The 27208-nt window shown below is 45.9% G+C and overlaps 4 protein-coding genes and 1 long non-coding RNA gene across 17 annotated transcripts in view; 2 read left to right on the top strand and 3 right to left on the bottom strand.

Moving 5' to 3' along the window:
- Nucleotides 1–1916, bottom strand: part of LOC124467167 — a 3758-nt gene extending 1842 nt beyond the window's left edge. The window contains exons 1-5 of one of the 4 annotated variants that reach the window (XR_006956047.1): nt 1762–1915; nt 1527–1629; nt 854–1117; nt 273–582; nt 26–140 (exon numbers count right to left, since the gene is read on the bottom strand). This is a non-coding gene — a long non-coding RNA (uncharacterized LOC124467167). Of the gene's footprint in view, nt 1–25; nt 141–272; nt 1118–1526; nt 1630–1761 lie in introns of all 4 variants that reach the window. The other 3 variants (XR_006956046.1, XR_006956045.1, XR_006956044.1) reach the window with 3 other exon arrangements.
- A 2803-nt stretch (nt 1917–4719) lies between these two features.
- Nucleotides 4720–6177, top strand: LOC124467213 (fMet-Leu-Phe receptor-like). Its single transcript, XM_047019407.1, is given in 8 exon segments — nt 4720–4959; nt 4961–5116; nt 5118–5321; nt 5323–5355; nt 5357–5413; nt 5416–5610; nt 5612–5713; nt 5715–6177. Coding segments are annotated over 8 exon segments (1224 nt in total). The 3' UTR covers nt 5952–6177.
- A 3755-nt stretch (nt 6178–9932) lies between these two features.
- zgc:91910 (Zinc finger protein 706-like) lies at nt 9933–12278 on the top strand. The gene is made up of 4 exons (XM_047019845.1): nt 9933–10020; nt 10511–10652; nt 10991–11111; nt 11225–12278. Exons 2-3 carry the CDS (start codon nt 10518–10520, stop codon nt 11084–11086), a joined length of 231 nt encoding a protein of 76 aa, XP_046875801.1. The 5' UTR covers nt 9933–10020; nt 10511–10517; the 3' UTR covers nt 11087–11111; nt 11225–12278.
- A 522-nt stretch (nt 12279–12800) lies between these two features.
- Nucleotides 12801–17904, bottom strand: bmp8a (bone morphogenetic protein 8a). Its single transcript, XM_047019687.1, has 7 exons — nt 16253–17904; nt 14662–14854; nt 14365–14513; nt 13933–14112; nt 13721–13800; nt 13451–13561; nt 12801–13234 (listed from the first exon to the last, which is right to left on the bottom strand). Exons 1-7 carry the CDS (start codon nt 16842–16844, stop codon nt 13085–13087), a joined length of 1455 nt encoding a protein of 484 aa, XP_046875643.1. The 5' UTR covers nt 16845–17904; the 3' UTR covers nt 12801–13084.
- Nucleotides 17905–19159: 1255 nt separating this feature from the next.
- macf1a (microtubule actin crosslinking factor 1a) overlaps nt 19160–27208 on the bottom strand; it is a 141200-nt gene continuing 133151 nt past the window's right edge. For 7 of the 10 annotated variants that reach the window (XM_047018610.1, XM_047018609.1, XM_047018618.1 and 4 more), the window contains 7 exons: nt 27114–27131; nt 26161–26278; nt 25530–25595; nt 23157–23374; nt 22373–22489; nt 21814–21925; nt 19160–21561 (listed from right to left, as the gene is read on the bottom strand). In XM_047018610.1, coding sequence (XP_046874566.1) covers nt 21317–21561; nt 21814–21925; nt 22373–22489; nt 23157–23374; nt 25530–25595; nt 26161–26278; nt 27114–27131 — 894 coding nt within the window. In that variant the 3' untranslated portion in view covers nt 19160–21316. The remainder of the gene's footprint in view (nt 21562–21813; nt 21926–22372; nt 22490–23156; nt 23375–25529; nt 25596–26160; nt 26279–27113; nt 27132–27208) is intronic. The other 3 variants (XM_047018617.1, XM_047018612.1, XM_047018613.1) reach the window with 2 other exon arrangements.

Here is a 27208-nt window from a genome sequence, read left to right on the forward strand (position 1 = left end):
TTTGCGGGAACGTTCCTGCTCCTACCTTTGAAAAGTACACACAACCAATGGGAGGCTGAGAAGGCAGAGTGACATCATCACCCCACACAGAATGTACAGTCCCAGCGTGGAGCAAGACCGGATGTCTTCATTTTTCATCTCTATGACACAATCACTGAATGTTACAACACAACCCACTACAACACTGCACTTTATAATCAGTTGCCCAGATCATGAATTTCTACTATTTGTATACCAATACACAGCGATAGAATATATCTAAATGTCCTCACCCAACACTGAAATGGTCGTGCTGCTCTGCACCTTCTGGGTGGTGCCCCCTGTTGTCAGGGGGTACTGCACAGAGCAACTGACCCCTGACCCATGGTGGCTGGGTGAGGCTGTGAAGGTCAGAGTGGAGGTCAGGGTCAGCAGACCGTCTGCAGTGGTGTTCATGCTGTGTTGCTCCCGGCCCCCCGATGCTCCAGCTCAGGGAGGGGGGCAGAGAGGGGCAGGGGGCTGGAGCGGAGCAGGTAAGCAGGACTTCCTTCCCCTCCGGCACCAACACCATCTCAGGGAACAGCTCTGGACCGGGAGGTGTGTCTGAGGGAAAAGGGTGGGGGCTGATGGGGAACTTTAAAGTACGATTTAATACAGTTTGTGTGTCTGTGGAACGGTTGATGGATCCATGCATTTCAGACCGGATACACTGGCTGTGTGTTTCAGAGATGAGAGCCCAGGACCAGGTTCATCTGCAATAATGTACTGCAGTGTCTTTGTGCTGCACCTGTTTGAATGATCTGAACCCCAGGGTTAAAATTGTACTGGAGAGGATTTGGACATTGCAGTCTGAAGAAAAAGGTATCATTTCCACCCGTGAATTCCTGAAGCCTGGTGGTGCAGTTCTTCTGCAGCAGGTCCCCTTCCAAGGACCCCTGGGTAAAGGTCTTATTATCTGCGGAATTGAAGATGGATGGCCCACCCATCCATCCTCTCCTCCAGATGGCACTAGGGCTGGAGTTGAGATATGCCTTGTACTGGTCAGGGATCTCAAACCGACAAGGGATCAGAACACAGGAGCCACGCACAGCTGGGATGCTTCGGGGCATCCAGACAGACCACTCGCTGCTGAGTGCACCTGGAGCCAATGCACACACACACACGCACACACATACACACTTAAATACACATCTACACATGTTAATACACAGAAATACATACATACATACACACAGACAGACACAGATACATACACACACGGTCACAGATTCATATATGCACACACACAGACACACATACACACTATCACAAAAGAAGTTAGGTGTGAAACCAAAAACAGAAATCACTGGGGCTCTTCAGGAAGGCGACAAGCAAATGAGGGGTGAACCACATCCAAACGTCAAACATTTATGTGTAAAGTTTACACATATTGCTGATAAATGGATTTTGGTCTATGGTTGCTTCCTGTCTGGTATCAAAAGAACCTAAAGGGAGTCCCAGAGAAAAACCTTCCCAGGACACTTTTCTAGAATCACAAGCAAACTCACCTTGCATCATGAAAATCAATACAACCCACGGCATCACTGAGAATCCCACTGCTGATTCCTGCACTAAGATCTGTTGTTTTCCTTTGTTTTCTTCTGAAAAAGACTGAAAAAACCAAGGCAGAAGTTATCAGTTCTACTCACTTCCTTAATGTAGTCCCAACTTAGCTGACTGTGAGATGAATTCGGATCATGAATACAGCTAAATAGCAAAAGATGTGAGAACAGAGCGGAATACCTGTGTATGTGAAGTTTCCCTCCAGTGTGAGAACTATGTTTACTCAACCCATACGGTTAGGGAAGCTCTGTCAATGCCAATATTGCATCAGGAAGCAGATCAGTGTCTGAAGGAAAGTCTTACTTTCTGGTTGCAACATTTGCTATGTTTGTGTTGCATTCAGGCTGCGCTGTGAATGTGATGCACACAGCCACCCGAGGGCAGTCACACCTAAATAAACAACAGATGCACAACCATACACTGAACAGGGACCAGTTAAAAAGGCTTGTGGTTTTGAGGGGTGGAAGCAGAATGGATGTGTTACGCTGGGAACTCAGCCTCATGTGGCGTAACTGGGTATGCATTTTATTGTTTGACCTAGTTATGTGAATTTCTCAAGAACACTTGTGGCATAAACAAAGTGTGGTTGTGGCCATATAAAGTCCTGTCGGAGACACAGAGCAGACAACATGTGTCACCCTTCAAAACATTTTTCGAAAGAAATTCATGAATTATCAGTTTGGAACATCCTCATCTGCGTCACACATACAGTATCAGTCAAAAGTTTGGACACATTTACACGGGCCTTCATCACCCAAACTGTGATAAGATCGCTTCCTGTGGGAGAAATCCTTTCTTCCACACTCCTCAAAAAGATGTACGTCACAAATGTCTTCAGGTTTTTAACCTCTCGGGGCAAATAGAGCCCCGGAGTTCCTTGATCCTTGCTCACCAACCGTCTCTGGAGGAGGGGATCCCTCCTCTGAATTGCTCCTCCCAATGTTTCTTCCATTTTTTCTCCTGTTGGGAGTTTTTCTGAGTTTTTCCTTGTCTTATTTGAGGGTTTGCGTTGGTTGAGGGGCAGTTCTATGGGCGTATGTGAAGCCCTCTGTGACATGCTTGCGTGTAAAAAGGGCTATACAAATACATTTGATTTGAATTCTCCCACATCCTCTCCTATCACCTTTTTCTTCACCATGACCTCTATTGCCCTTTTTGATCTCCGTCATCTCTATAACATGTATATTCTATAACATTGATCATCTCTATCATGTCTTTAATCTATAATATGTATTTAACCTCGTCAGCATCTTCCCTCTGTGAGACAGGGAAGGTAGGTGGGAGGGATGGGGGGCGGGCTGGCTGGTGAGAGAAGGCGTGGCCAGAAAGGAAGTTCATGAAATTCTTGTACAATTTGTGGCCACTTTACCCAGACATTTGTCATTTCTTCTCAAGGGTCACAGTGTTATCACACCCTCCTACACACATGGACAAACGGACACAGACTCACTGACAGCCACAGGTTTCAAACTGTAAAGGTAAGCAAGTACTGTCTTTATTTATCCTTAATTCATCATCAACAGTACACACAAACACACAGTCAGCCACTTACTGCTGATGTTGCACTCCATTATAGACTTTAAGGCTTTCAATTTCTGAGTTGTACAACCATTCTCAAGTAAAATTTCCTTTATGATGTATGATTTGATGCTGTCGTAATAAATGGGATCCCTGTTGATGTCATCAATCTATGCTTTCGTTAATTTGATCAAAAATAATTGGCCAATGTGAAAAATGTTGTGCCCTCACTGAATGTTACCAAAAGGCTTTGTTACTATTTTCATATTGCAGCATGCTCCTCCCTGTCTTATCCATAGCACAATGATGTAATTTAAATAACAGAAGATTACTCTTTTACCTGTATGTTGACAAAGTGGCTGACCACAAGACCTCATCACACTGATAAACACCCACAGCAAGGCAACTATTGATAGAACAGGTAGTGGTTGTAAAATAAATTACTGATCATATCCATACTGCAGACAACACAGTGATCCGTATACTTGGGAGACCAGTACTCATTTCCAATGTGTTATGTTGATAAAACCATGTGTATAATATTCATATTTAATGTTTGGTACAAGAATACTTCAGAAATGGCAGCATAGTGTTCAGGGAAAGGGGGTGAACTAGAGCTTACTCTTATAGTGCCCAAAAAAGATGTGACTAAAGGATGTGGTTTGATAGTGCCTGTCACCACAGATACTGAGTTTGTCTGGTAATAAAGACTACGGTCATTATGTCCTTTTCAGCGCACACTACTCTGGTCATAAAAACATACTTAACGAAGCCGTCCAGCACTGCTCTGTCTGGCTCAGAATCTAATCAACCTTTCTCCAAAGTCAACTCCATTTGCTACATTGTCTGGAAGTTCATTGGTTGCCTCACAACCAGGGCATGTTTGTTTTAATGTAGTGCAATCTGATTGGTGTCGGTGGTGGTGGATGGAGGGAGGGTCCTCTTTTTTGACCCTGGTCCAAACACTTTCCTGGCAACCCAAGTCAGGCGTCCCCCTGAGAGGATTCCACACTGGGGGGACTGGCTTGGTCACACGTTAGCAGACTGTGCGTTTCATGTGGAAATGCATGTGTCCCTCACTATAAGCACATCACTATAAGTATTCGTGTCAAATAAGTAGAGGAACAACAAAAGCACAAAGATTAAACGCATGCAGACATTCCCAGACATTCCCAGACATCACCACCGAATGACTCAGATGTGACAAGGAAAGACAGAGCCGGCTGACTCCTGGGTTCATGCCTCATTTACCCTCAGCCCATCTCATGATGAACAGCACGGAGATATTTAATTCATCACATCAGGAACGTCTACACTTCAGGGTTCATCTTGGATAGTTAGTGTAGCTGCTGATAACCACAATCAACGAGTTTGATGGAAGTGATATATTGGGCTACCACCAGTTTGTTTCGCTATGAGCTAATATAGTGTCACCACATATTAGGTTTTCACAATGAGCTATAGTGTTTCAGTTTTTGTTTAGCTGTAGATTCCCGTTATTTCATTGTAGAATGTGCCCCAAAAATGTTTGAAAATTATTTTGTTTACAATAAGCTTGCAGTCCTGTTTTACTATAAGGCACTCATGTATCAATCTGCTATTCTTCTGCTTTCGCAGAAAATGAGGTCGACAACAAACGGCTCACTCCCCCTCGTCCTTGCCTCATCCACGGATGACAAGACAGTGGTGGACATCGACGCCATTATGGACAACGTCACCATTGTGCTTTACATCATAACTGTCTTGCTAGGAACAACTGGCAACGCGATGGTTATCTGGGTGGCCGGGTTCAAACTCCGTCCCAAGGTCACCAACGTGTGGCTAGTCAACCTGGCTGTGGCTGACTTCATATTTTGCCTCAACCCGCATCCTCTCACTGGTCAAGAAGCTCTTCTTCGACCACTGGCCCTTTGGGGTCTTCTTTTGCAAGTTCAACGGGTTCTTTAAGTACGCCAACATGTTCTGTAGTGTTTTCCTTCTGGCCGTCATCAGCCTGGACCGGGCAGTGTGCGTCTGGTTGGCCCATCTTCACCAAAAATCACCGGACGCTCTCGGCAGCGCGGCTCATCAGCGTTGGGGTGTGGGTAGGAGCATCCATTTTGAGCTCCCCCTACTTCGTCTACCGGCAGGTTTACTTGGGCAAGAACAACCTGAGCAAGTGCTCGTTTGAGGTGAAAGAGGCCATAGATGGCGACAACACCGCCAAGAATTGGCTGTACTCCCATTCGCTTCCTGTGTGGCTTTCTGCTCCCCTTCCCTGGTCATCCTCTGCTGCTACGCCATCGCCGGCTTTGGCATACGCCGCACGCGGGCTCTCCGGGGAAGACTCGCCCTCTTCGCATCCTCGCCTCATTGGTCTGTGCCTTCTTCCTGTGCTGGGCACCCTACCACTGCCTCCTGCTGGCTAAGATGGTGGATAGCAAGACTGCCGTTGTGAAGATAGGACTGCCTATAGCTAAAGGCTTTGCCTACTTCAACAGCTGTGTGAACCCGCTGCTGTACTTCTGCATGGGGCCTGGACGTGAGGAGCAGGTTCAGGCAGAGCCTGGCAGGGGTGTACCGGAGGGCCCTAACCGAGGACGAGGACGGGCGCTCCACGCAGTCCAACGAGCGCTCCCATGCAGTCCAACGAGCACACGCAAGGGAGCAGCTGTGTGTCGAGGACACGCAGGGATGGAGGGGGAAAGGGTCCCTGTCGACACGCCAAGTATCTGAGGGAAATGGTGTTTAACGGTGATAAAGTTGCCGTGGAAACCTTCACAACAGAGGACAGAGGGCAAAATGTATCGCTTTCCCCAAAAATATTTTGTATGGTAACAATGAAGAGCAATGTATATTTTACAAAAAAATAAGACTCAGTCACCCTAAGGATTCAGTTCTTCAGAATCAAGACAACGGGGCCACACGCATGTAGTATTTTTACTCTTCTGTTATTTCAAGTTCAGAATGAAAAAACAGGGCCTACTGTAGCCATGGACAAAGTGCTTTTTCACTGTGTAATGTTTGTTTCTAGACATGATTTGAGAGTACTATACATAAGAGAATAATGCTGTTAGAATAAATAAAATATTTGGTTTCTGTGCAAGAAAACGTGTTTTTCTGTCGAGAATTAGTTCCCAATTATGTGACAGTTGAATTGAAAATAGGTTACTGGGAATGTTCATGAAGTTCTCAGAAAACAAATCCTGGTAGTTTCTGTTTTGGTTGAAATGGCATTATTTAGTTTCTTTCATAAGGGCGTGTTCACACTTGACTTCTTTTTCTGAAAAAATAGTGTGAACACGGCCTAACTGTCTAACACATCTAGCATGTCACCATATATGACCAACCCATGCACAAGTTCACTCTCTCTCAAATTTCCCTTTTGACTCACCACACAATCGCCACAGTGACTTTTCAAATTTCCCTTTTGAATCACCATATAATCTCCACGGTGACCTTGACTCGGCCGTGTTTTAAAGGGGCTTCCTCCTTCTGTAGGTTATCTACTAGTATGTCAAAATACACTGACTCGTATGGCGGTTGGCATTTTTCCAAATTGCATTAGGAATCTATATCACATATTCCTTTTGTCACCTGCCATTGCTACATTTCGACACTGTTTAAGTAAGGGGAGGACAACCAGCAGATGCAGCTGCATGAACAATATAAACCAGTGCTACTCCATCCAACAATGGAGGACATACAGTCAAATCTCTGTTGTGGTATGACCAAGCAAAGTTAAAGGATGGGAGGAGATGTCAAGCACACAACACGAGGGAAAGAAAGGATGACTGGGGGAGGGGGGGCCGTTTGGTCCATGGGGTTAGGGTTAGACAGTTTGGAAAACATACTTATGTCTCCACAGGCAACCACAAACCTTGGGTTCAGCCACAGTACAGCTCCCCTTTACATTTAGTCATTTACCAGACCCTTTTATCCAAAGTATATTTAAAGGTACTGAAAGCAGAAGGAAAAAGATGAGAAACAACTTGTGACTGCCTCTGTTCCTCAAGCTCAGACAGCACATCCTTTTTTAACCTCTCATTCTGTATTTTACTCTCAGTTCCCTATTCTACAATTCTTCCTTAAATTCACCCTGTCTCAGTTCAACTACTGTTGACATTGAGGGGTCATCTCAATACCATACGCATAAGTGGATTGATGTAGAGCTAAAGGTTTCTGAATTACTTGTGGCAGGAGAATACTAAACATAATCCTAATGTTTGACCCCCTGACATACATAGTTCCAGTCCTCAAAATGTTTTTTTTTCAGTGATTTATTGATAATCAAGTTAGACGGTGATGTCCCAATGTTTTGTGATGTAATTTTAATACCAATGTGTCCCTTTTCTCTCAGACCAGCTGGTGGTAGTTGTCTGCAAGCTAAACTCACTGTCCCAGAAGAACCCTGAATTCTAGAAGTTTCTGACACGACGGATTAAATATCTCTGTGCTGTTCAACCTGAGATGGAATTCTGGGGAGAGAGGCATGACCCCAGGAGTCAGCCAGCCCTGTCTATCTTGCATGTTGCTGAGTCATTCAATGTTTGTCTAGGAATGTGTGTGTGTTTGTATGTGTGTGTGCAAATATTATGTGTGCGAAATACTCACAGATCAAGTACATATGATTGTGGTTTGGAAGGGTCTGTTTCCTTTATTTATTTGGTTTAACATGGAACATATAATTGACAGAAAGCCAAACAAACACCAATGTTTAACTGCTTGACTTCTGGACTAGCATCCAATTGAATAAAACAAAAGACAATATTAAATTCATGAACAATTGCAAACGTACTACTTTCCCTGTGTAGATGTTTGGTGTGATGGTCAAAAACCAGACCCTAGAAGTTACGATTAGACCAGTTCACCACCGGGCTCCTCTCATTGGGTACCAGGCCTGTGATGCCAGGTTGGTGTTCGTCGGGGGGATGGAGGCTACACTGTAGAACAAACCCATCATCATTGCAAGAAATTAGCTGTTCTCTGTGTCAACTCATCTTACAGGATTTACTTTGGTGAAAGGTTGATCATCTGAGTGATAGTCAGCCCTCTTCTGGTCAGCTAGGTGAAATAAAATGTATGGCTTCTGACCACAAAATACAGAACATTTTGGGCCAATGATTATTGGACAGTGCGTGCTATAACAGTTGGTTTCAGTTTTTGATTTAGATTTTTTTTCCCATTGGTATATTTCAAAGGTAGACAGAGACCATGCACTCACTCTCTTTAATGGCCAAATAAGAGGAATGGCATCTTAAGAGGAAGGCATGTTAGAAGAGTTGAGACATTTAGCTTGAGGAGGTATTGCAGCCACCAGCTACTCTGGTTAAGTCTCAGCTGTTGTTTTTCCTCATCAAGCTGTCTCCACACCATCAGTATCACGGTATCACACAATTATGCTGACTGAACATGGTCTGTGGCCGCTAATGAGAAGATATGGTCATGTTTTAACTGAAGTAACTGACCACAGCCTCATCACAAAATAACAATTGAAAGTTTAAACCATGAGATATAAGAATGATGATGACCAATTAATTGAGTATCAGTTGTTTTTAGTCTTTATGTCACACCAAAGACCTCAGAAGTCACACTATGTGACTACTTGTTTGAATTCCTCAACCCCTTTTTTTAGGTGTGAATGTCTGAGGCCTCTTGGTTACATGTTTGGGTGTGAACATGTGTGTAGGCATAGATTATATTTTCCACTGAGTATATGAGAGAAAGAATGTGAGATGTGTGTGTGTGTGTTTGTTTGTATTTGCATTGGGTTTTTCCAAGATCTTATTGATAGTGAAAGGATCAAAAAGCAGAAAAGGTTACTAGCCAAAGGGACTTCTGTTTTTCTCAGAAAACATGTAAGATTCTCTCAAAAACTAGGCGTCGGACGCTGCGCTTTTTTAGAAGTTTTTAAAAGGCAGCCGCTTTTTTTTAAAGGCGTCCGCCTTTTTCCTTAGTTTTCCTAAAGGGTTGCTGAAGGCAGCGCTTAAAAAATAAGTCAATAGTTAACACGGCCTATTCATTTTTTAAACTAGAAAATGAACATCTCATTAACAGGTACAATATTAATTACATTACTCCCAAGTCCAATACCTACTCTTCTGGTTGATAGAAAAATAAATATAGAAAAGTTGTGTTTGCAGTAGGCCCTACTGGGAATAAAAAAGGTTTCGATGTCGGATTAGGAGGGCAGTCAGGTGGCACCCTCTACTGTCTGGTCGATTGTGCTACATCAGAACTGTCAGCATAGATCTCTGTGTTGAGGTGGGTGCCTCTAGGGTCCTAGGGTGGTCCTTTGCACAGACTCAGTTGCTGCCCTGGCCTGGTCATGTTAGTGATTTCATGTTGGCTCTGTAAAGATTGGAGCAGAGTGAATTTTTTGCGTTCTAATTCCGGGAGTGGAGAAAAGTGAGTATGGCTGATTAGATTTATGTAGTTTCATTAGGAAACACCTTGAGCAACTTTGGCAGAAGGACTGGGAGCAGCACAGCAAGGAGATTCGTGCTTGACTTTTTACTTGATTTAAAGTCGGGGGAAAGAATGAGGATGGACAGAGGCAAGGGAGGTGAACATTACAAGGCCTCTGATTGGGAAATTGTGTTTGTAGGGACGGGGCTGGTTGGAGAAATATGTTTGTGGGCGAGTGGTAAGAGTAGGGAAGCATATAAATGGACACTGAGATGTGCGATACTGGAATGCGTGTAGTATGTCGCAGGTGTTTGCAGAGAGGATAGGAGGTTTTCTGGGGTGGCTGAGCTGCATTACGTATTCACCAACTGCGGGAGAGTAGAAACAATTTCAAGGAAACTCATCCACTTCCGTTATATTAACTTGGCTCTACCATTGGATGGCAGTAGTGAGCTAACTGCGCCTAACTTACCAGAGAATTAAAGAGTAAGAAAAACAAGCCACTCGTACAAGGGGCGACGACGCTGAAGAAAGGTATTTAATTACACAGAAAATGACACATTTATATATCGGTTTTGGGAATCTGTATATTGGTTTGTTTTACTTAATGGACTTATAAACGTAGTTATATGTTTAACGATAGAAAAACCTTGTCTTCCATAGCAAATCAACGAATTATTTGTGCCACATGAAAATGGCTCTTACCTAGCTTAGCCAGCTAGGTTAGCTACTAAACTTAACGAACTAATGTTAGTGAGATAATAAGGAGAAGTAGGACCAGCTAAGCGTTTATTTTACTGTTTGTGACGATTTAGTCCATATTTTATCTTGGGGCTATATTGTAATGTGAAAATCTAGTTAGAGCTAACCATAGCCTTATAACCCGCTGAGTCCACAGAGAGATGTTAAAGTTGGCTAGGCCGCCGTTCGATACAATATGATTTACGTTAGCTATCTACATACTTTAGCATTCATATTTTGAGCTAATTGTGGCTATCTAATTTAATGGTGGTTGTTTGGCTAGGTAGGCCATGGCTCGCGGGCAGCAAAAGATTCAATCCCAGCAGAAGGCTGCCAAGAAGGCAGCCGATAAGAAGAAAGGACAGGCCGCCGACCAAAAGATTGCAGCCAAGGCTGCGCTTGTGCACTCGTGCCCAGTGTGCCGGGTGAGTTTGCTGAGCTTGTATTTTACATGTAGGACCCGACCCTGAATGTGCATGTCCAAGTCCCACACTTGTCCAGATAACGTTCGATGACTCATGGCGAACCTCCTTTACTTATGATTGCTGCTTTGTTGACTGTTCGCCATTTAAGAACTGCTCTGCAATTTCTCAGTGGAGAATAGTTACCTGTGTGTCACAACAACTTCTTCCCATAATTACATCTGGAATAGCTCTATTAAACAAATATATAATATACAATATATAACTTTTGAACTGTGTCAGGTGGTCAGAGTGTAGTGTCAGTTAACTGTGTAACATACTTCATATTGTTCTTAATTTAGACACAAATGCCTGACCCTAAGACATTCAAGCAGCACTTTGAGAGCAAGCACCCCAAGTCTCCCATGCCCCCAGAGCTGGTTGATGTCCAGGCTTAGATGTCCTGGAGCTGGCACAGGAAGGGTAAGCTGGACCTTGAGGTCTCATGTATGTTCCTATTATAACAGTACTATTAACATAGTCAGTATTTCAATGTTCTTTAGGTGTTAAGATCCTTCTCTTTCCTGTTTTGTCAGAGATTCGATGGATGAGGAAAGAGAAGATGGAAGTCGAAGGAGGAGTACAGGGATTAATGGTCATGGGTGGTGGTGGGGGGGGGACTTAGGGATACTTGGGCAACATTGACCTGAAAGAGGGCGGGCACCAGCACCCGTTTTTGTATTTATTTTGTGTACATTTGGCCCCTTTAGAAAGATATCCCACTATAAGGTGTACAGTTCTTACCCACTGACTAAGCACTGATCGTCCTGATGTAACATCAATATAAGGACCTTATTTACTGGTCATTTGTCAGTTGGAAGTGTTAGAATGTCCCTTTATTTTACACCTTAAACTGCACCTCATGCCAATTTTTGTACACCTCTCACATACTCTTGTGCAAAATATTGATAATCTGACGTTTTTGAGAATGTGATGCCAGTGTGGAGGATACTGTATTTGTAGTCCAGTGGCGTGTTTACCTGGTATACCCGAGTCCTCAAATCATTCAAATTTGGCCTGATACCTACTATACTTTGATTAAAAAAAATAACAAAGTGAATAACTGATTTCCAGGGTCCACACTGATGCAATGTTACGGTATTCTGCATGTTACCCTTTCTAATAAATTGAGCCGAATATAAAAACATTCCGTGGCCTATATTTAGATGTAAACCGAAAGAGCTGTTTTTTTAGGGAGACAGCTGTGGTTATGGCAAGTAGCTGAACACCTTAATGAGAACCTATCTACTGGTCTGGTATTTATGCGAACACTTGTTTTAAAATACAGATTATTTACGACAAGTCTGTTCACATACCACCTGCCACTTCTGATCTTTCAATGGAGGTGTGTATGTCCGCTTTCTGTCACATATGCATCAAAAGGAGCCGTTGATCCCATGCAGAAGACTGCAGTACATGGTGGATCTTCACATCAATGTGAAGGCACTGTGCGGTCAGCTCTCCTGAAGTCTGCTCACTAAGGCGGACAAACTGTCAGTCCCTGTGTACATAAGTGACTACAAAGATTAGATTTTTCATTGCTACGAACTTGTACTGGTTAAACGTGTAATTAAAGAAATCTAGAACATCTTTTGGGAGTATTTCCTGCCCCTTTGTGTGTGTTTCCATACCAGCAAAAGGGTCCAAGTCCTCAACTAAAACTTATACACTACACCTGAATAAAGTTGTTGAACCAGACAATCCATTGAGAGACTGATAGGTGACCAGTGGCGGATATAATCTCATGTTCAAAGTGTTACATACATTCATCGTTTTTGAGCTAAAGGTATGAAATCTCTGGGAGATGGTAAGTATTAGGGGTGGGAAACTTTTGGTACCTCACGATTCGAATCGATTCTTGGGCTCACGATTTGATAAAAAATCGATTCATGATTTAAAAATCAAATTTCGACTCAATATATGCTTAAATTAAAAAAACATTTTAATTGTGAATCGCTAGAAGACTGAATCGAGATTCATATGTGAATCGATTTTCCCCCCCACTCCTACTAGATAGTGTGCTAGTATGGATGTTGAGACCTTAAAGATCCCAGTTTCTTGTTGGAGGATTCTGTTTGTCAGATCATTTAAATTACATCATAAAAAAAAGTTGTATGGTTGTGTTAGGCCCTTTGACCCACTACACCACGGGGTCCCCCTTCTATATACTTGGAAATAACATACATTACTTGACTAATCAGTTAAATTAATTATCAATTGGTTTGAGTGAGATTTGAACCAGGGCTACCGACAGTAGACTCAGTGGTACAACATATTGTTTATTGATTTACAATATCCATAGGTCAAAGGCCATTCACATAAGAACCGGTCTATACCCGTGTAGAATATTCTAGAAGTACACAATGGTTAACAGTGTGGGGTAAATGACATCACAATCACAGGCATCCGCAGGTTTTGACAACCATGTTGCGGTGCTTCTTGAGGATGACGTTGTTGTTGTCGTCGTAGAAAAGCACAGAGATGGGGCTGAGCTTGGTGGGGGCGCAGCACGCCTTAGGGACCTCCTCTGGCTTCAGGAGATGAACCTGACAGGAGACACACAAGGACAAGAAATAAATAAAAGAATTATGATAACTATCAAAATATCTTTGTGCAACCATAGATGTAATACTAAACTAGCACTCACCATAATATTGTTCGCAAAAGTTTTGATAATACAATATTTCCCATGTGTCAACACTTGATTACCAGAAGTACAACTGAGTGGGAAGAATAATAAGGAAGTTGTTGTATGTACTGACCACTAGTTGTATCATGGCATGGTTGGTGGCATTCATGCAGGAGCCCAGAGGGTAAATGCATTCTCCATCACAGTAGAAGGCAGAGTAACCTGTTGGAGCCAGCACCCAGTCCTACGAGAGGAGACACACTCAGACTTCTGTGTAGCTTTGAACCCAAATATCAGCCATTAGACCAAAATAATCCACTTTAACCCTAAACATGTAATGGCAACGTCTGACATAGGCTAGTCGTCAGTGAATTAACGTTAGTTGAAGTTGACAGCAACTTGCCTTCCATCCCAAGTCACTGAAGCTGACATTCAGCTCATGTCTCTTGCATGCCTGGCGACCACTGTTGGCTTGACTGTGATCTGAGAGGATGGCAAACAAAAGCTCAATGTTTGGAACAGGAAGGATACTCCAAGATGACTTTTTCGACTAAAATTATGGACTAAAATGTACAGCCTGATTTGGAATGTGGTGTCTATTTGAACATAGCTTACCGTGAATAGGGGGTACTGGCAGATCGTATTTGGTTTTCTTCCTGCGGGGGTTGGGTCTGAGGGCACGAGGAGGGCGACAGGGCGCTTGGCTCGCCCTGAAAAATGTCACCATGAAGGGTTGTTTGGCGCGAGGCCCCCTACGACCCACCAGCCCCACCCATCCAGCAGATAGAGACCGGTCTGACAGAAAGACAGAAAGATATGAAAATAAGAAGAAAGACAAAGAGGGGAAAAAAGACAGTTATGTGGGGAGAATTAGTTAGAGAGAATAGACAGGGTGTCAGCAAATACTGTATGTTACCAATATTTGACAGGATATGTTCTCTCTGCCACAAGGGGGCACCAAACCACTTCCTTGTTATGACCCTATCAGTTTGGTGCCACAACCAAAGCGTCACAGAGATATAACAGTGATGATGTGTCTCCTCCTACCCTCCTCTGTCTCCACATACAGCCGTATGCCCAGGTTGCTACGTGGGTGGAGGAGCCAGCGGTTGCTGGCTGAGGTGACATCGAAGGCCAGCCAACCTTCCTGGCCCGCAGGCACAGACTGCATATCCAGCAGCACCAGTTCTGGCTCTCTGAACATGAGAAGAGAGACGAGTACAAGAAAGGGATAAACTGAGACACTCATAACAGGGCACAAAGAGAACAAGACTGGGCTTACATACCAATTTGATATTCCAGTTAAATGTTAGTAGTAAGTATGGTGAATATGTGCGCGCGTACCTGTTTTTGGTCTTGCGTGTGATCTCGTACACAGAGATGTGCAGAGTGCGGTTAGCCCTCTGGCCCATTGTTAGGGTCTTATAGATGCGAAACTCTGCCGCCGTCACCGTCTCTCCCTGTGGGAGGGGCGTCAGGTCGAAACGGAACTCCTTCCAGTACGGCCGAGGCTGCAGGAGGTCACGCTCCTGTTCCACTGGGGGGGGGGGGGGAGGTCGGAGAGAGAGAAGACAGAGAGACATTTATTTGTAATTGAAAGATCAAAGTCGATCACATTTCCACTTTTGACCAAATAAAAGCAATTTGAATTTGAAACATCAAGTGAGTTCACATTGCAGTGCTTCGATGTCCTCATCCCTGATCCTCAAGGCCCACCAACCTCCCTGCTCCAACACACCTGATTCAAATATATTGGCCGTTAAGTAGCACAGCAGAAGCCTGACAACAACCATTCATTTGAATCAGGTGTGCTGGAGCACTGAGTCATCGAAATCTAAAACATACAGCACAGTAGGTCTTGAGGATCAGGGCTGAAGACTACTGCCTTAAACAACCCCAAGTGCACACGCACTTTCACACACATCCCATCAGTCCAGCCGACTCAAGGACATGCTTTTGGCCCAGCTGTGTGTTGCCAACATGGGACACACAGCTGGGAAGAATTACAGGCCCAACTGAAAAAGAAGAGAAATGGTGGAATAAGATGAAAATACTGCCGTGTGGACCGGCTCTAAAAATATACCCCCAAGCTGTGATTAGTGGTGTGTGTGTAGCAGATGCTGTGGTCCAAGGCTGTTAGCGTCTCTAATTAGCGTAGGCTATGTTACAGGGCCTAACGTGGGTGTTACGCAGTACTGCTTGGCTCCACCAGAACACACGCTATATGTATACTGTACATATGTCTGTGTGTGAGTGAGAGACGAAGAGTAAGGTTCCACCTTTATCTGGTTTCTGTATTCATATACTCGACTCTCTTGCCGTGTCTCTTTTGAAATGTACTTTTGAAATGTAAAAGTATCCCAACACTATACTTCTGTCTTTATGGTTTCCTCCAAACTTCTGTGTTTCCATAGTAAACTTCTCCCGTTCTTACCTTTGGCCTTACGTTTTGGTGTCACTCATCTCCTCCACACCTCACTACTTTTTTTCCTCTCTCCCCTCCAGCCGTTAACCCATTCTTAAGGCAGATTTTACATTAAAAAGCCTTGTAGTCTTGAAATAAATTATTTGTGCTTATTGTACAAACAAACACATTAAGGGGCTTAAAAAAATGTTGAAAATGTTCCCACGGTTTGTGGGAAGGTAGAGAAAGGAAGTGCTTGAGAAGAGGATGTTTGATTTAGATGCCTGGACAGATAAACATCAGCAGGACTGCTGTCTGGGGTGGGGCAGGAGACACAGGAAGAACCCTTAACAAGATAACCAGACCATCTTTGGGAGTCAACCCAGCTCCACGTCTGGGTCTCAGCCTGATCAAAAATCAACGCATCCTGTATCTCACCCAAAGCCTCAGTCAGTACAGTTGCTTCTGTTTACCAACCAGAGCATGTTCCCTCCCTCCCTCCCCTCAGCCCATCCTCCCTCGGTCACTCACCCACATTGACGAAGCTCATGACGGTGTCTGCCTCACTGACCACCGTCCCTAGCGGCGCCGTGTGCGTGCTGAGGGTGGGCAGCACTGGGTGACCGCCGTGGCCCCCCAGCCCGTCCGCCTCCCCTAGTCCGTTCCCTCCCTCCTCACCCTCAGCCGACACGGCGTGGTACAGGTCCAGCATGAACAGCGGCGCAGAGGACGGCGGGCGGAGCGGGGGGTGAGGCCGGGGCCGTCCAGGGAGCCCCAGGATGGAGAGGATCTCCTTCTGCATCTCCTTCTTCTCCTTCCCGCTAAGGCGGCGGAAGCTGGACTGGACCACGGCCTGGGTCTGCTGGGCCCACAGACACAGCAGGAGAGGAGCCAGGAGCAGGGACAGGCGGAGGGCAGGGAGACCAAACCCTGGGATAGACCCAGGGCTGCAACTGGCCCTGGGGATCCTAGCAGGCAGCTGGTCCCTGGGTCTGCAGGTGAGGTTTATACCTCCACGGCTCTGTGCTCCTCTTCTGCTCCACAGACAGGAGCGATGGTGGAGTGTTCTGGAATGTTCCCTGTGTTCTCCCCTACAGTTCTGGCTGGGGTCTGAGGTCTCCATGGTGGCAGCCCTGTAGCAGTGGTCTTCTATTCTCTGTGTCCACGGTTTTTCTACTGTTGTCTATTGTCTGTGCTGTATCTATAGTACTGACTCTACTCTTCCTGAGTACTGAGGGTTTTTCTGCCACCTCAAATCTTAACAGAGCTTCCGACCAGTAGCAAGTTGATACAAGAACCGTGGTGCCATTAACTCTATGTACAAGACTACTGCTCTGTGTATCACCAAGACATCAACACCCCAAAGCACACACAAAAACCCACCCAGGTACAGTACACACATCTGCGACGTGCGCGTGTTGTTTGGATGAAATGTAGACAGACGTAGACGAGTTTACACTTTTCCCTCCCCCTGTTTATCTCTTTTCCTTTCCCCTCTCCTCCTCACCTGAATCCCTAATTGAGGGTTTTCCAGCTTTTCTACTGTGTAAAGACTACTTGTATCATACCATGACAGAAAACAATGTAATTACAAGTCTTCGGATGGCAGTTGTGATGTATTTCAATATAAATAAACAAGAACCAACCACCCCTTTGAAGGAGTCTGTTTGGTGGAGGATGATGGAAGAGCAGGTGCGAGCCCAGATGTGTCGCAGACTGAAATTTGAGATGAAAACTATATTACCCGACCGGATTAAATGAAGAAGAATCAGGTCAGCCTGACGAGCTTCCAAGTGTTACAATAGAGTAACACTTCTGATCCTACAAGAACAGTGGAAGGGATCAACAGAACTTTTATCCTCATGTAGTTCTTTCCTTCTTACATCCAAGATCGCTCAGCTTAACCTCTGTGTTTCTTCCTCATGTAACACATGCATTCCTTAAAGCATTTGTAGTTTGTAGACTGTTGTAATCCTTCAAGATAAATCCTTGTCTGAGTTTTCCAGACCTGGTTGGTGTTTACTATCACACCGATTCTCTCCTTCACGGCCAGTGAGCTCGGGTCTTATACTGCGGCGTTCCCTTTGTAGGCTCCTCGTCTAAGTAGTATTTAACTGTGTCTAAGCTGTCTATCATCAAGAAGCAGAGCTGCAGAACGCCTCCTCCCATCGCTCTCTCACCCCTCTCCTCCCATCGCTCTCTCACCCCTCTCCTCCCATCGCTCTCTCACCCCTCTCCTCCCATTTCTCTCTGCCCACATCCTCTCCCAGTGGACTCATTTTCTCATTCCTCCCCCCACTCCCTCTCCTCTATCATTTCATCTAGTCATGACTACTTCCCTTCATGGCTAAATACCACAGAATACGTCTGAGTTTGGTGTAAGGGACATTACGATGCCATGTAAATCTGGATGATATTTACACTCTGTAAACAAAAACATATACCTTGATCAAACGCGCCAAGTGTTGAAAGCAAGTGTGTCGTGAGTGACGGTGTTGCTAAACCTACTCAATGAAGTCTCTGAAACCAGACTTGTTTATGTAAGACAAGGTTTCTACGACTTGGGAACCACAAGAAGCCGCTGACCTGACATCACAGCGACATCCTCTACACCCCCCTCACCGTGGCCCCACCCTCCACAGTTAGAAACAAGGTGAAGCATCACAAATTGTCCCCCAAATATTTGACGATTTTATAGACTTTTGTGTCCTTTTGAAAATACTTTGTGTGTTTTGGCCCATTTGTCATACTGTGTGGTGTGAGGAGTGTTGCAGAGAAGGGTGGAAGACATGAGAAAGAAATGACAGAACAGACTCAAATATAGTTGTGAGGCTCAACACTGTGCCAGCTTGTGTTTGTGTATGTTTGACTTCAAAGCACTCTGGGAGTTGCGGTCTCTAGGAAAGGCACGAATGTGAAGACTGACCAAACCACTAGGACTACCATTTTGTCCTGGGTCAGAGAAACTGAGAGGCCAGGACTTCAAATGTTGGCCCTTTTTGGTTTTTTCTTTCTCCAGCGTTGAGGGATTCTGGGCAGAAGGGGAAGATGGAAAGGAGCAGTGAGGTATGAGAGTGATGAAGTGAAGAAATGAGAGGTGGTGACAACCAACAGGATGAACAGAGTGAGGAGGGAGAGGAGGTTGGAAGTGCGATGGGTTTTTGTTTGTTTGTTTTCACAAACACAGCTGCATAGGAACCAAACCCCATCCGCTGTCGTACAACCACTGTAAACAGGGCAAATATCTCTCTCTCTACCTCCATCCTTCTTTTTCCATCCCTCTATCCATCCATATCAGATATAGTGGGTGTGTCTTTATCTCAGGAGAAGGTCATTCTCCCCTAACCACTAATTACACTGACATTCCGTTCCACACTAGGAAACAAACATATACAGTACATATGCACGCATACACACACCCGAAAAACCATTGAGACCTTTTTTTTTTTACTGCAAGCATATTTTAATACAAAACGAGAACAAAAAAGGTTTTATAATCTTAGTTTTTTTCTTTTACACAATTTACTTTTCCTACCCACCCTCCAGTTACTCTGTCCATCACACTGAGAATACCACAGCTTTGATAGGTGCTTAGTCTCCTGAACCCAGAGTAAACCCTCTAAGAGACAATAAATAAATAAAAATCACCTTAGGATGTTTTTTAATTTCATTTGTGTTTCCATATAACTTCATCTCTCGTATATAGATACACAGGAGCTAACCAGCCCCTGGTTAAGTATTGGACAGTTCAAATACGAGGAGGGATGAAAAAGGCCTCTCATTGCCCCCTAAATTTACTTGTCATCCATATTTTTTGTGTTTGCCTGTGTTTGAATGGCAGCCCTTTTGGTCATGATCTGGGAATTGTAGTCATTAGCTAAAATGGCTGCCATTGTAATCAGTCATAATCCTATTGAGTTGGGTTATAGTCCGAGTAAAAACACAAAAACAAGATAGGAAGGAGAAGACATTTCAACATTTTCTTGGTACAAAAAAATCTCAGGATTTCATTATCTTAATACTAATCATTCTCCAAGGTGATATGATGTGATACACTGAAAAATAAATATGTTTTCTTTAGCTAGAAAACAAAAAAACAAAAACAAATACAAGTGGATTATAAATTAACCATAAAACAAATGAAGACATTCAAACAAACAACATGTTTGCATACAGTGACACGAGTCGGCGACCTCAGAAAACACACAACGACACACCTAGACAAATCAGCGAGCGCATGTCGGGGTAGCTAAGGGCAACTCGGCAGGAGAGAGGGCGTGAAGTAGGATTACAGCGGTACAGACTGTCAGTGAGCGCTGGTCGTCAATCTCTAATATGGGTTAGGTACACTCTATGGACTGAGTGATGAGTCACATTGTCATACATTGTCACATTTTCTGTTAGTTGTATTGGGCACCACCATGTCAATTTTGGCGCCACAGCCAAATGAAACGAACAAAAGAACAACGGATTGTGACCAAACCAACCCTCACTCCCAACACACCAGCACACCTTCCAATGGCTGCGAGGACTTGAACGTGTGTGTGTGTCCCCTGGGCTTGTGGTTAGGCATTCAGCTGGGAGAGCAGGAAGTGGTGTGTTTTCCCCTCCTACACACACCCGCTCCAGCCATGCTCAGTGCTCTGTGGTGTCTCTCTCTCCCTCTTTTTCCCTCTCTCTCTCTCCAGAAGAGAAGAGACACGGTGGCAGTCATTGCATATTTTCTTTTCACCCGTGGTGAGACACAGAACCCACAAGGCCACATCACCCACAGCTTCTTCTGAATGTCCCTTTACGGCATTTATCGTTTTTAGTCACTGTGGTGAAGTCCTTCCCCACTACCTGTGTGTGTTTGTGTGCCTGCGTGTGTGTCCATACTGTTTCTAAAGTGGTCTGCTCAGGATTTCCTACCAGGTCAGAGTAAGAGCAGAAGTGTCAAACAGACATAAGGCAGCGTCATGTTCCTCTGCTGGCTGGTTAGTCTGTTTTGTTCTCCGCAGGGTTCTAACTGCTGAGGTTCCTCAACGTAAGGCAGTCTCTCGTAGAACCCTTGAGAACCTCGGAGAACGTTCCAGAACTTAGTCCTATTCCGAAAGAAAACATGGTAGACTGGAAGGCAAACTGGGAACAGGGGTGATTTAAAGGGGTCAAGTGTGGTGCCTGACTGTCATACCACACGCTCCTACCCCCCCACCCCATATCACAGACTTGGGTCCCCTCCTCCATCTCCTCCGGTCAGTATTTTAGAGTGTGTACAGGGACAGAGAGAAAGAGTCATCTTTTCTACCTGCTATCCTCTCTCTCTCTCTCTCTCTCTCTCTCTCTCTCTCTCTCTATTCCTTTAGCCCATAAGGTATTCTTTGTCCAAGCCCTACAGGTGGATGATAGGATCCCATGACCCTTTCAATAGTGCCAGTAGTCCATCTCCTCTGTACAATGTTACTGTGAGTGGGGAAAGTCTGTTCTACGAGTTCTCTCTCTCCCTCTTTCTCCATCCCGCATTCCTTTTCCCTCTCTTTGTGTGTGAGTCAACAAGGGGTCCAATGGAAGAAAGGAAGGATGGCTGGGATGACAAACACATCTCTGTCTCCATCTCTACTTCCTGGTGGAGGAGGTGGAGCCTGGGGTTTTGGGGCTGGGGGCTTTCTTGGAGATAGTGGGGATCTTGGAGGGCTTGGCGGCTCCCCCTGGGCGCCTGGGCGTGTCCGAGGTGTCCGAGCACGCCGAGCGCGTCTCCATGAGCTCCGAGGCATCAGAGGCGTCGCTGCCTCGCCGGCTGCTGGCACGGCTGCCCGCCCGGCTAGCGTGACCGCTGGCAGAGGAAGGCCCACGCTTGGGGTCTGCAGCCGGAGAGAAGGGGAGGGGGGGAGGGGTGGGGTGGAGGGAGGGAGGGGGAGGAGAATGGGAGAGCAGAAAAAGAGCGATGAGTCCTCCTTCAAATCAAGCCCCTCAGTGTGGAGGAACACAGTAACATTGCTGAAGACAAACTGAGACACCTGGGAAATGCTGACTCATTCTGGTAAAAAAAAAAAAAGACGCAAATTGTACACGGACAACAAACAAGATCATCAAACATGAAGGCGTGTTCTCACCGCTGCGTCCAGGCTTGGCCGAGGCGGGATTGGCTCCTCCGTTCTCCCCCGTCAGAGACCCTCGGCTCGAGTGGAAGGTGGGCCTTTTGAGCTTGGAGCCTGACACTGCCCCCTAGAGGAGGGAGGAGACAAGTTCAAATACACAGCTAGCACAGGGGCTGAGACACAGACAGCTAGCTACCCACTACACAACACAGACAGCTATTTGCTACACAATAATACAAACAACAACTAGCTACTCGCTACGCAACACACGCAGACAGCTAGCTACTCATCACACAACATGAAGCTTCCTTTGAGTTCATGTTGAGCATCTATGAACTGGTACATCCAACAGTAAAAACCTCCATCATCTCTTATACCTGAGCTCGATGGAACATTGTTACAGACTATCTAGCTACATTTCTATTTGCTGTAGTATACGTTTACCCTTCCACTCAGTGAGGCAGTGTGTGTTTGGCCACCGGCGAGTGTGTGCGTTAGTGCGTGAGCGGACCTGAGGGGTGGATGGGGTAGTGGGGTGGCGAGGTGGCAGAGCGGGGGGGGGTCAGTGTGTTACCTCATGCCCAGGGGTGATGTGACCGTGATCAGGGCAGGACTGGCACTTGGTTGGCGTTGGAGTTTTACTGTGTGCCAGCCAGGGCTTGGCATAGTCACGCGAGTGAGTGTGGGAGGACTGGGAAGGGAAGGAGGGGGAGGAAAAGGGGGAGTGAGCGAAGAGCAAAGCAGCAAAAGATGAGAAGAAGAGAGGGAATGGAAGAGAGGAAGCAGGGGAGGAGGGAAATGAGGGAATCAAATGTAGTGCAGTGTGTTATAGTGCAAGAGGGGATGGATTTAAAGGAAGGAAGGAGGGAGGGAGCATGTTTTGAAACAAGAGGTGGATAGAGAGATTGGGGGAGACAATAGAAGGACGAAGACAAAAACAACAAATCTCACAGTTAAGGACGTGGTGATTTTGGACATGCAGACACAGAAGGATATGACATCATTGATCATGTGACACTGACACAAAAACAATCACAGTACAACATCACTGGAGTAACACAGACAAATCACAGACAAATCACTTACAATGACAACAACAACAACAACAAGTACCACCACAACAACGAACAGATGAAAATGGGGGTTCTGGCGAGATGTTTTGATGTGTACGCCTGCGTGCCCATGTACTTTTTAGATGTGCATGTGTGTGTGTGTGGACCTCGAGTGGAGACCTCCAACTTATGGGTGTCCTCTAGGTGTAATAAACAATCCACAATTCCTTGAATCCGCCCTTTCCTTTCGAAAACCCACATTGGTCTTGCTTGAGAGTGTGGAACAGCCAAGAGGCGGACACTCACCCTGGAGGAGGCGGAGGCTGTGGGCGTGGCCGGGGCAGAGGGCAGCGAGGCGCAGCTGTGGGCGCTGTGCGAGGCGGAGGAGGAGGAGCGCGTGGGCGAGGCGGTGCGGGAACCCGGTTTGGAGCGCCGGCCGCGCGAGCGGAACGCTGCGAGGCCCTGCGAGGCCCCCTCTGGCAGGATGAACTTCTCCCTCAGCTCCAGGTTCGTTCGGCCCCGTGCTGGAGAGATGGAGGAGAGGAGAGAGAGGAAAAGAGAGGAGAAGAGCGAGAGAGCGATTCAGGAAGAAAGAATATAGAGGGGAGGGGGACAAAAAGAGGAGCGTCAGTTCCGCTTATCATAGCTGTCTGGGGGTTGAGGCAGCGAACAGAACGAGGCAGCGAGTCAGTGCTTCCCTGGGCCTCTGCCCTCAAGGCCGGGACTAATGCATCAAGAGGCAGTGTTGTCCGAGTCACGGTGCTGTGTGAGGTTTGGGTTGTGTTGGGTTGGTCTGGGTAAGTGCACTTGTGTTGGTGACATTACTTGTAATGGGAACAGGGAGAGAGGGGGTGTGACAGGCCAGCCTAAAAGGCTAGGGGGTGGACCAGGTAGAAGTTAAACCATTCAAACTGACCCCAAGATCAGTTTGGTCTGCCATGGTTGTTTTCTCAGCTTGAGAGAGTGAGACAAGCAAAAATGACCTTGGGCTTGACGGTGAACACCATCAAGACGGCAAGGTCAGTGTAGCCAAACTAGCAATAATACTGCTGTAACACATCGAATAATACTGTTACAACAGTCAATTACACTGTTATAACAGTAGTCAAAAGAACTGAAGTTGTTGGTAGAACAAGCGGTATTATTAGCCAGAGTATGGCTTCACTCTCTTTGATTTTCATGAGTGAGTTTGTTTTATTAGTTTGTTCATTGGATCAGTTGTTAGTTGACTGAGGACCAGTGTCAGTAGTGTGTATGTGGGACATGCCTGGTTATGCTAGTGTGTGTGTGGGGGATGGGGGGGCACGTAAGATACAGCAGCCCCAGGCAGCACACAACACACAGCCCATAGAAGCTAGCCACACAGGAAGAGAAGGAGGGAGAGGGAGAGAGAGGACAAGAGGGCTGCATAGCTAGCAGCGTCAGCAGCAGTGCACTGTGGGCCGTGGTCAGTAGCCACACCCCCTCCCCCACGGTCATTGCCCTAGCAACAGAACAGCAGTCAAAGGCCAGTCAAATAAATGGGTGCACCCTGCAATTAGGTCCCCCCGCCAGCCAGGTGCACCCTGTAATTCCCTCCCCGCCAGCCGTCCCATGAAGCCTTATTAGAAACCCAGGCTGGCCACACCCCTGGTCCTGGATGCCCTCGACAGCCGATTGGACTCGCCCTGCCATGGCGGCCATCTTGGGTCCACATGATAGACTAGAGACTGTCTCAGTCTGAAAACCCTAAAAAGAATGCAGATGGTCTTTCTTTCTTTCTGTCCTGTCTTTCTGTCTTTGTTTCTCTCTCATTCATTCATTCATTATAAATTATTTCATTATCTTTCTTCCTTCCCTGAACTGATGTTGTATGGGTGAAAACCTACATTCTTTTACACAGCTGTTACCAATCTACTGTAGTCTGTGTTGAATTTATAGATTCCCTCAAAGGTAGTGAGGAGGAAAGGATGCATCACTAAAGTATTGGATCAGGGTCCAAGACCAGGGCTGGCCAGGCTGTGACCATTGTGGAGAGCAAGATGCAGACTGGCACACAGACAAAGGCACACAACCCTGGACCCACACATTGATATATAGACACAACGGCAGTGAGAGAGCGAGGTTTATAGCTGGCTGGATGAGTGGATGGAGAGAGTGAGAGAGATGGTGTTAGACAGTAAAGAGAGAGAGGACAGAGAGAGGGGGTGTAGGTACCTCTGCAGCAGAAATAGCCAGGAGTGACCGTCACTGAGAGACACACAAGAGACAGCGTGAAATAATCGCGTGTTTGGTGAGATGGACAGACGCACACACGCGCGCGCACACATATTCCCCCCCTCACGCACACACATACACACAAGATACAGTATATACACTTAGGTGGACAAAAGACAGATATTCAGGGAATAAGAAAAAACAAGTAAAGTCCTCAAAGTTGAAAAGCTAAGATACCAACGCAATAAAAACCACTTCAACACACACACACAACCCAATAGTACAGAGTGTATATTCCTCCGGGAGCGGAAGAAAGGCAGGGTGCACATAACCAGGACAGGTGGAAACGTTAGTGCTGAAACAGTCGGCAAGGCACAGTAACAAGCCCACACCAAAACCAAACCAAGAGAGGAGTGAGACAGAAACAAGCGGACGGGTGAAAGTGGGGAAGGAGAGCAAGAGAGAGAGAGAGAGAAACCCAACCTAGTATACGAGATGATATGGAGCTACTCGAGTCGGAGCGGAGGATCTTAAGTCCAGGATGTTGCACTGAGGAAAGAGAAAAGGAGATTGGGAAGAAGGGGGGGGGGGAGGGAGGGAAGGAAGGAGGGAGAGAACTGAGGACCATGCACCATGCACTACTGCTCAGAGAGATGGAGAGAGTGAGGAGACAGGAGAGTGGCAGAGAAGGCCATGCATGTACAAGAGAACGTGTGGAGAGGAGAAAAAAAGAGATGTGGATGGAGACTGCACAGGGAAATAACGAAATACCAACAAATAAGATTCCAGCAATGAAACCGGGTGGATGAAAGAAAAAAGAAACATTTAAAAAAAGGTTGATGGGTACATAGCAAGGACGCCTACTGATTGCATGAAGAGCTTAGAAAAAGAGAAGAGAACAACAGAGAGTGATGGAAGAGTCAGACGACAGAAAGAGTCTGCTATCCATCCTAAACACCATGTTGCTTCTTGTTCCTTTGAGTGCTCCTGTAGTACCACCTCTGTAGGTCTCTGTTACCTTTCCCCATACTCTCTCCAAATCCAGAGGTTTGAATGACTGTGCTAGATGTGTGTCTGGATGTGCGTGTGTGGATGGAAGGTCCTGCCCGCTCACCTCTGCAGGGGTCGTTCTTGACCAGAAACTCGTCAAGGGCCATCCATCCTCCGCCCACCCTGACCATGACCGTGCTCCTCAGGATACGAACCAGGCGGAGCTGCTGGGAGTCCCCGAACTGAGGGAGGAGAGGGGCAAGGGGTGAGGAGAAGAGGGTAGAGGAGGAGGGGAGAGGAGGAGAGGCGGGAGGAGAGGGGAGAGGAGGAGGAGAGGGGAGAGGAGGAGGGGCGAGGGGAGAGGAGGAGAGGGGAGAGGAGGAGGGGCCAGGACGAGGGGAGAGGAGGAGATGGAAAAGAATGAGGGACACAGTCAGTGAATATGCATTTGCCTCACAGATCAGATACTAAGTCATTAAGTCATTCCAAGTGCTCTCCCCAAGCCGCCCCATATCCAATCTGAACCCTTCATTCACTATATGCAATAGAGCCCATGCACCGAAAGAACTCAAATTTACCCAAGTGAATCTTTCAGACACCTTGTGTCTGAAAGGTAACAGTCAACTTTTTCAACTAATTGCTCATCACACACTATAATCACCATGGTAACCTGTTCTACTCCCAGCAAGCAGACAGTCCAGCAGCACCAGCACCCTTTATACCAATGGCCACGTTTAATTTCCCTCCCTGAGCCCCGCTCAGTCCAAAGCAATAGATCACGTCCCACTGATCACCCTGATAACTATGGAATACATTTTCACCCATTGCCCATCAGACATTTTGTCTTCTCAACCCATAACTCATGACATGAGTCTTCTAAAACCACACCAAGGGAACAAGCATGGCCTAAGAAATTTGCTTCCATGTTCTAACCCAGTAGAGCGCATCTTTGACAGATTTGGATCTATGTAATTATTTGTCAAACAGGAAATGGATGTGCTGTAAAACACCCTCTATTGGTGGAGACACATGAAGCAGATTTCAGCGGGCCAATCACAAACACTTCAGTCACTTTACCTGGTTTCCAAGGAAGAACTAAAATAAATCCAGCAGACGAATGAGGAAGAAAAAGAGAGAGAAAAAGAGAATGAAATAACATGTACTAATAATTG

The sequence above is a fragment of the Hypomesus transpacificus genome, chromosome 4 (genome assembly GCF_021917145.1).
Source record: "Hypomesus transpacificus isolate Combined female chromosome 4, fHypTra1, whole genome shotgun sequence".
Taxonomy (NCBI): Eukaryota; Metazoa; Chordata; class Actinopteri; order Osmeriformes; family Osmeridae; genus Hypomesus; species Hypomesus transpacificus.